Here is an 8762-nt window from a genome sequence, read left to right as displayed (position 1 = left end):
TTTTTTGGCGGGAAGTTAAATGTGGAATTTGTGACGGACGCGCCACATTTGTCACATTTCGGCGGGAAAAAGCTGGAGGTTGTGCCAGACGAAGAACGCAATGGCAAGGAAAAATGGATGTTGTGTCGGGGGCACGTTAGGCGGGAAAAACTGGAAGTGGCGACGGGCGCAGCACGTTGTGGTGGGAAAAAATGTCGTGTCAGAGGCGGGAAAACATACTATAGGCGCACGCAGCGCACAGCATACCGAAAAATGTGACGGCTTTCCAACCTTCTCATTGGCTGTTTTCTCCATGATATGGGACTAATATACTTCTAATTTTGTTCTCAATGAGAAGATAGCCCATACATACATAGCCCACTGACATTTTAGAAGCACAAACCATTCTTTTTAACTGAACACTATCAAATACTCACCTAAACAAGAAATTCCTAAACCAGAAACACAACTGAAACACAAAATGAAGTATCAGTAAAGTTTACTATATTTCATGAGCGCTTAGCCGAGGCTTTCTAACAATGTTTCATAAAGTTAACGGAATATCCAACAAGGTGATGAAGTGGTGAAAATATGGCCACACCCAGGACAAGCAATAAAAAACGTAATTAACAATGGATATGCAGAAAAGACAACCTTTATATTTGACCTAAGTTTACGATCCCAAAAATTACTGGTTAATCATGACAAATTTTATTGAAGACAAAGAAGTTCACAACCCTTGAGCTATTCCTGAAATTCGCAAAATTAATCCCTCAGGTATAAATTTGTGTTGTTTTATGCAGCTATCATTAATTTATAATTTTGCCATGTTTCTTTGACATAAGGATTATGAAGATGATTTTCTTTTGTGGTTAAACATTGGAGTATGAAACGTGACTTGGACTCCCCTTTACCACCATATAATAGGACTGGTCATTAACTACTTACTGTAAAAGTGTCTTGCGTCCAAAGCTGATACATTGTCTTAACTTTTCAATCATATCACTGCAATCGGCCATGGTGGGAACATTTCCTTCTTCAACTGGGAAATGATGTGCTTCAAGTCCAGCGCAACTGTATTCGTCAACAAGATAAGGAACTCTACACCTAGAAAGGCAATGCGAGGTATGGTGTACAGCACATATACACAACTCATGTCAGAGTCAAATGTGCATTGGACGTATGTCTTATACTGGCCTGAAAAACAATCATGGTTGCCACAGACATCAGTTTCCAAAACTTGACATTTCCCTGACTTTTGAACCCTGACAGATAAAGTAGCAGCATCCAGACTCTGCCTCCAAAAAATAAGCTGAGATCACACTGACCTGGCGGGGGGCGCTGTGGCCTAATGGTTAGTGTGTTGGACTCCGAATTGAACAGTCCGGGTTTGAGCTCTGGCCAATGCACTACATTGTGTTCTTGGGCAAGACACTTTACTTTCATAGTGTGTCTCTCCACTCAGGTGTATAAATGGGTACCTGCAAACTTTATGCTAAGCGGTAACCCTGCAATGGACTAGCATCCAATCCAAGGGGAGTAGAAATACTCCTAGACACTTCATGCTGTGGAAACCTGGATAAGCTCTGGTTATATGGGCCACTTGGCTTGATGCAAACTTTGCCTTACCTTCTCATGATCAATGGCCATCTGAGATTTGATCTGAAAAATTTTGTACTGATAACCTAGCTCTACAAAGATCTGTGTAGTGAGTTTGATAGGTTGTTACTAATGGCTGCGTTTTTCCATGCAAGTTAAAACCCAAAGAGACACTATACATAAATCTGCAGAGCTTTTTAAGTTTGTGGATCAGTTTTCCTTCATATAATTTGGTATTGTTTCTTTGTTTGGTAGTATATGGTAAATTTAGTAATTTTTATAAAAGAGGAAAATTCCAGATTGTACCAAGGGTAAAATTGAACCAAAAAATCTCTACCGAGCTTAACTTATAACATTATTTAATTCGACAAATAACATTAATTTAGTTATAAACAAATTACCTGACCAGCTCACGGTGAGAGCAGAAAACAAACACATCTGTGATGTCAAGTGCCTTCAGATGAGCTACAAAGAACAAACATGAAAAGCCAGATGCACTTTGATCCAGTGTAACTCTCATATGGTTTATTGAATAGAAGTTTTCTAATCTACTGTTGTAGGCCCCCCTTCTGAACTAATGCTGTTTGATGGCTATAAACCACCAGGCTGGCATGTATCAGGGTTCATACAAAAAATTGCAATCATTTTTCAAGGACTTTTCAAAGACCAAACTGAATTTTCAAGTACCACCTACCTGAGGAATGTAATTTCACAGATGGTACATTAATGCACATTCCCAGTCCAAGCTAACATGTTTTAAAGGTTTTTAAATGCCTAAAATGCATGTGGCATGCGCAGGACAATTAAGAGTTTTATACAAAACCGCTGGTGAATTTGTTTCACTGACATTTGAACTCATGTGCGCAGTTGGATTACTTTGCTTCTCAATTTCCCTTTATCAGCTGCTTTTACACCCGGCTTTTTCAGTGTTTGAAGCTGCTTTACACAGGAAAAGACCAAAGTCTATGTAAAGCAATTCTCTTTCGACCCCACTACATTCAAAGTTGAAGAAAATTCAAGGACTTGTCAAGGACTTACACACAAATTCAAGGACTTTTCAAGACTTTGCAAACCCTGTGTATCATCATCACCAGTCATAACTAATCAATAATCAATGAGTAATCAATGAGCAATCAATGGGTTATCAACTGATTAATCATTGATTATCCATATTACCCATGGATTACTCACTGATGTCTTTGATGAGTTATGTCTGGTTACCATCATCATCACCATTGCTCCTCAAACCATAAGGTGTACAAGGCTGCTGCATTCTGTCTCCATGCATATATGGATCATACCAGTAATATTATTTACACAAAATTTTATTTATTAATCCTACCTATGTCTACACTTAAATTCCTGTTTGTTTCTTTATATTTGCATCCTGAAAACCAAAGAAAAACATATTCAACAGTAATAAAGTAAAAATTAACTAATTATTTATTTAAATAATAATAAATACAGGGCAACAGAAGAGGTTCACAGACTTTTTTAAACAATTTGGTAATATACAGTAACATCCAGTGCAAGACAATATGTGGACAATTTTTTACCCAAATTAGCCTGGGCAGGTACCTTAAATCTTGGTCAAACTAGCCAATCTTGGATTAGCACAAACTTTGAAATTATCCAGTTAAACTCATCAACAATAGATGAGCTTAGGGAAGGTGCCAAAAAAGATGGTGGAGCCACCACCTAAGCTAAGTGCATAGGGAAACCATGACAACCCTGTGAGCAGCAATGACCAGGCACCGTCACACTTAAAAACAGTGGAACAAAGATACTTTAAACCTCATACTTACCTTAAAAGAGGGGGGTAAGGTAGGGAGTGAAATCAACGAGTACATTCAAGTAGCAAGAAAGCACGCAATATGAGTTGATGTTTAACTTACAACTGAATTACATTAAGACATTATCTTTTTTTTGTCTTCAACTTTAACTTGGTCAGACAGCAGCAAAATAATACTGGTAGGTTTGGAGTTTGTAACACTTAGAAATAAAAACCTACTGTTGGTAAACTATTAAATATTTATCTCAGTCAACCACAGTCTGCAACATTTTATATCTAGATATACCCACAGGATTGAGAGTCTGCTGAGCCATGCCAGCTGAGGACCCTACTAGTAATATTCTTGAAGGGATAAATTTCAAAGTAATTATTTTACTTTACCTGGTAATCCACTAATACAAATAACTTCTGCACAGCATCCAGTGAATGAAAGATCAACCCTTAAATTGTAAGAATTAAGATTTAATTAGTGATCAGTGTTGTGTTAACATAAATATATAAAATAAGGTAAAACATATTAATTTTAGTACAAGACTAAATGGGAAAACCACCCTGTAATACAGAGATACAAATTGTTATTTGTTTACTAATTTTTAGTGGCCTTTTGTAATTGAGAAGTGGTAATGTTGATGATAATTCAAAGGGCAGGAACAAAAAAAATACTCCTGAAACTGGGCAGGTATATCAGTTTTTATATTGTAGAATTAGATTCTTAGAAAAATCTGGTGGGGAAGGGGGTTGCTTTTTGTTACTGACAGTGATTCATAAATTGTGGACATTCAGTAATAATTCTCAGTTCAAAACAATGAAGAGTCACTAAAACAGGGCCAAAATATATATGGCTTTATTATTTAGCTCTTTTTTTAGAAGTAGGTAAATAGATTAGTAGCAAATTGCATAGAAAACATTAAATACTAATGCTAATAAAAATTGGCATTAATACCAATCCTTCTATGCAATCAACCAAGATATGGCGCACCTTTCAAAGTAATTCAACATTACTTTGAAATATTTCTAGCTTCTAATATTTCTTAGCTTATTTCTAGCTAGGAAAGCAAATAAACTAATTATGGCTGATTACCATAATGGTGTACCTTTCAAAGTAATTCAACATTATTTTGATAAATATAATTGGGAAACCAGACATAATTTTTAGTAGCAGATGGATAGATGAGTAGCAAATTGCACAGAAAACATTAGTTGTAATGCAAATTAAAATTTGCATTAACAATAATGCTTCTTTGCAACTTACCAAGAATTGCCGTACCTTTCAAAGTATAAATTCAACATTGTTTTGATAAATTTAACTCTCTAATACTTCTAGTTTACAATATTTCTAGCTTCTAATATTTCTTAGCTTATTTCTTGCTTATTTCTAGCTGGGAAAGCAAATTAATTATGGCTGATTGCAATGTAAAGGCAGTAAATGTGAAACAATGAAACTTTTATTACCAGTTCACTTGAAAAGGTGTGAGATTTTCAACAACATTGCTTTCCTCATCGTCCGAGCTGTCAAAATCGTTTCTTCTCACCGGGGAACGCTGGCACAGTGACATAAGTGGGTGAGAAATTAAAAGCCAACGTTATTTGCCCCAAACCACAGCAAACCAGAGCAAAACATTCAAATAAAATACCTCAAAAACCATCTTGCAGTGTCGAACACTAGATCATTCTTTCCAAGATTTCAAAACTGCGTCTATTTTCTTACGATGCGTTTGATTGGTCAGATTTCTCTAGACCCAGTTTCCCTTGCGTCTCGCACGGGGTTCTCCTTATATGGAAAGAAGAAAGCGAACGAAGCTCGAAGAGTTGCAGTCAGTTTTCACGTGTTATAGGAAGAAGTTTCTATAACTTTTAGGAATATTTCTATCAAGATGGTAAGTATAAAGTAGTCTGATCTGTACTTTGTTTCATTGAAATTCAACTTGTATCGGTTTTTAGAGCGTAGGGCTCGCGAAAGCGCAGTTATGCAAGAAAACAGCCATGGGATTGTGTTGAATCTTCTTTGTTGTTCAAGAACATGTAGCTTATTTTCTTTTCTTTACGAAAGTGTTGCTTGTATGGTATCATACATGTTCTTCAGACAGCATTTGTGTCTTGAGGTGTACAAGCAATCAAAGTTGTCCATCTATCTTTCCGTTACAATCAAGATGGAGACTCCTCTCAAGTTGCCATGTAAACTATAATCGACTCAATCTATTTTTGCTTCTGTTTGTTCTTGAAATGAAGGAGCATATAAATTATATCAATTATTAAAGTCACTACAACCTGACAGCATGACAATTAACTCTTTAATGCCTGTACAAATTATTATGTTCACCACTTAAAGATTGATTTGTAAAAGACAAAATTAATGTTACTGTTGACAATTTCCAAGAAGTAGTTTATACATGTACACTGGAGGGAGGTGTGATTGTCTGTGCAGCGAATTCTGGATTGAGAGATCCTGTTTGAAGTCTGACCAGGGGCTGGTTGTTCAAAGGGTGGATAAATCGCTATCACTGACTGGAAGAGACAAAACATACGCTATCCATTGGATGGTGATTAATCAAAACATTCATTTTCACCCTTTGAATTACTTCATGCAGTTTTCACATTGGTATTCTTTTCATCTTTGTTGCTTTGGGAATTCATTCGTGATACAATTTTTAAGTTTGCACTTCAAAAGTGAGGCCAGATGGTGAAACTAGCCAGCCTGACGTAAACCAGGGATGTAGCTAAGAGCCGACAGAAAGAGAGCTTTTGACTGGCTGAAATTTTACAAGAAAACAAAGTCTTGGGATAATTTTGAGGATATAATGAACTGGCTCAGTTTTTTCTTAGGTTCTTTTCTTTGTTTTATTTTTTTTTTCAGCCCTTATTGTCAGTAGGTCTTTATAACCCATTGTTTCTATGCCCTTAGCCACCCTAATATGGAAGATCCATGTGATTATATAGTGTTGCTCCTGTCAAGCTGGTCCCCATAGGCCGCGACCCTTCTGGTCTGTGCCAGGGATTGAGACCTCTGGGCTATTCTGAAAGTCCTCCACAAAGGCCTCTGAATCTGATTGGCTGTTGAAAACTTGTTCATTTCACCACAATCTCTGGCGCACATGCACATTCAAACCGGAACCAGGATTTCCTCGTTCCGGTTTTGGATTCGTCCAGAGCCGTTTAGTTTCCCGACCCCTGGTCAAGGGGAACACAGGCTCTGGGAACGAGATTGTGCTCCTGCAGTTAATTAGCCACATTATTTTCTTTCTTTTTACAGTCACACACCATCCTTCTAATTCAGCCAACTGCAAAGCCTGATTCAAGAACATACTCAGATTATGAGACAAAAGACGAATGTATGGAAGGTAGGCAACATCCCCTGTCAAATTCTATACTATTCAATCAGTCTTGAAATCAATCAACTTTACTGATGTATCAATAAATAATTATATTATTGTACTTTTCAGGCTTTCTTTGTCAGTATATAGTATTGTTATAAATTTACTGTACAAAATGAAGAATGAAGTGCTATATTCTTTCGACTTTTTCAGGTGTCTGTAAGATATTTGAAGAATACCTTAAGAAGTCCAACCCAAGTACGCCATCCATCACATACGACATAAGTCAACTGTTTGACTACATCGACAACTTGACTGATCTGTCGTGCATGGTGTACCATTCTAAAAACAAGTCCTTACTAACGTAATGTTTATTGTAACTGTATTTAGACAATTAAGATAACATTCTCGAGAGTTTTTAGAGAGCTATCCATGGAGTTCCAGATACTGACTATTCTGTAGTAAAACGTCCTCTGACCACTGGCAGACTTGAAAAGAGGAATGTTCAGCATTTGTGAACTTCTTGTGGCACGTCCGCTTATTTCTCCTCGCTTACTAAACTGGGAAGACAGATACTCCGGCACGCGGGATGTTAGACATTTGAAGGCCATGATAGCGCTCCTGAAATATAACTGAGTCGCAACTGGTAGCCATTTAAGCTCTTTTAAAACTGGTGTGATGTGATCATATTTGTGCGTACTGGTCGCAATTCGAGCGGCATTACCCATTTATAGAGCATTTTCGTATTTCCTTGGGTTCATCATTGTTCCTTGTCACCTCCTTGGGAGCATAGGGCGTCCACCAGTTTCCTCCAGCACACACGGTTCTTTGCTAATTCTTTGGCCCTTCCCCAGGAGTAGCCTACTCCTTCCAACTCCTGCAGCACGGATCGCTTCCAATTGTTCCTTGGTCGTCCAACTTTCCTCTTTCCCTGTGGGTTGTAGTGCAAGGCTTGTCTTGCCACATTGTTACTTTCCCTTCTGAGAGTGTGGCCAATCCAGCGCCATTTCCTTTGCTTAATTGATGTTACAATGGATTCCATGTTGGTCCTTCTTAGCAGCTCTTCATTGCTAATTACATTGTACGTTCGGCCACTGGACTACCAAGATGTATCTGAGACATTTGTTGACAAAAACTTGCAGTTTATTGTGAAGGACCTTAGTTGAACGCCAGGTCTCGAAACCCATATAGAAGAACGGACTTGACATTGGTGGAAAATATATCGGCCATATTAGGTTACTAAAACAAAAGATTATTTTTGCATTAAAAATAGAGTTTAATTCCTGCAGGAACGGCTTGGCACACCAACATGGCCACCATTCCTTTGTTTTGGAACACCAATGTGGCTGCCATGATGTCATATTTTAACGCTCTATAAATGGGTCATGGCAAATAGTAATGGCAGTGTGGCAAAATGCATGAATTCATGGTGGGTGGGGGGGGGGGGGTATGGGATGACCTGTGATGGACTAGCATCCCACCCAAGGGGAAGTAGTAATGCTCTTTAATATGATGATGGTTGGTAGTAATTGATGGTGCTTATGGTTTTGATTACAAGTAAGCTATTTTCTCATTAAATTATCTTCAAAGTAGATTTTGATGACTGTCTATGTTTTGGTTGTTTTGGTTATTTTTTCACTCAACAGGCGATGCCCAAAGGAGCCATATTATGAGCCGCACAACAAAGAGTGGATAAAGGAGAACATTTACATCATGTTAAGAAAACAAGCTGGAAAATAACAAGTTGCAAATTAGAAGATATATGTACAGTACGTCACAGCTGTTTGCGTTCATGACAGCCAGCGGAAGTTCTTTGGACAGTTGACTCAATTTCTGTGGAATTCTACTCAGTCAAGAATCTTACATCTTAGAACTTTTCTCATGGCCAATTTAACAACAATAATTTAAACAGTTTGTTTTAAAGAACTTTTTTCTTTCTGTTGTTCACTTTTTTTTCTCTATTCATGATGTAATAGTAAAGATCATTTGATTGTAATCTTATTAAAGTTTGTTGACTTTTCAAAGTTGGTGTGCTTACCATTTATTCTAAAGTTTAACATATTTTTTAATAAACATGAAGC

The 8762-nt window shown here is 37.4% G+C and overlaps 2 protein-coding genes across 3 annotated transcripts in view; one reads left to right on the top strand and one right to left on the bottom strand.

Moving 5' to 3' along the window:
• The window catches only part of LOC144636191 (enhancer of rudimentary homolog), an 11082-nt gene extending 2377 nt beyond the window's left edge, over positions 1-8705 (top strand). Inside the window, exons 1-4 of one of the 2 annotated variants that reach the window (XM_078495353.1) lie at positions 5151-5247; positions 6621-6708; positions 6895-7015; positions 8328-8705. In XM_078495353.1, the coding sequence (XP_078351479.1) occupies positions 5245-5247; positions 6621-6708; positions 6895-7015; positions 8328-8421 (306 nt within the window). In that variant the 5' untranslated portion in view covers positions 5151-5244 and the 3' untranslated portion in view covers positions 8422-8705. Of the gene's footprint in view, positions 1-5150; positions 5248-6620; positions 6709-6894; positions 7016-8327 lie in introns of those variants that run through there. The other variant, XM_078495354.1, reaches the window with a different exon arrangement.
• LOC144636181 (cyclin-dependent kinase inhibitor 3-like) lies at positions 376-5076 on the bottom strand. The gene is made up of 7 exons (XM_078495347.1): positions 5005-5076; positions 4823-4911; positions 3752-3810; positions 2921-2965; positions 1980-2043; positions 928-1086; positions 376-448 (listed from the first exon to the last, which is right to left on the bottom strand). The coding sequence occupies exons 1-7, from the start codon at positions 5014-5016 to the stop codon at positions 391-393; spliced, it is 486 nt and encodes a 161-aa protein (XP_078351473.1). The 5' UTR covers positions 5017-5076; the 3' UTR covers positions 376-390.
• Positions 8706-8762: the final 57 nt, after the last annotated feature.

This window comes from Oculina patagonica, chromosome 13 (genome assembly GCF_052425735.1).
Source record: "Oculina patagonica isolate OP01 chromosome 13, crgOcupat, whole genome shotgun sequence".
In the NCBI taxonomy this organism is placed as follows: domain Eukaryota; kingdom Metazoa; phylum Cnidaria; class Anthozoa; order Scleractinia; family Oculinidae; genus Oculina; species Oculina patagonica.
The sequence above is the reverse complement of the archived record's forward strand: the minus strand, read 5'-3'. Positions and strand labels throughout refer to the sequence as shown.

Bases quoted from the DNA above. Each gene is read 5' to 3' on its own strand.
- LOC144636181 (XM_078495347.1), bottom strand. The intron at 2,966-3,751 runs GTAAAGTAAAAT...TTTGGTTTTCAG, and splicing joins TTGTATTAGTGGATTACCAG to GATGCAAATATAAAGAAACA. The intron at 449-927 runs GTAAGTAGTTAA...TTTGTGTTTCAG, and splicing joins GGACGCAAGACACTTTTACA to TTGTGTTTCTGGTTTAGGAA.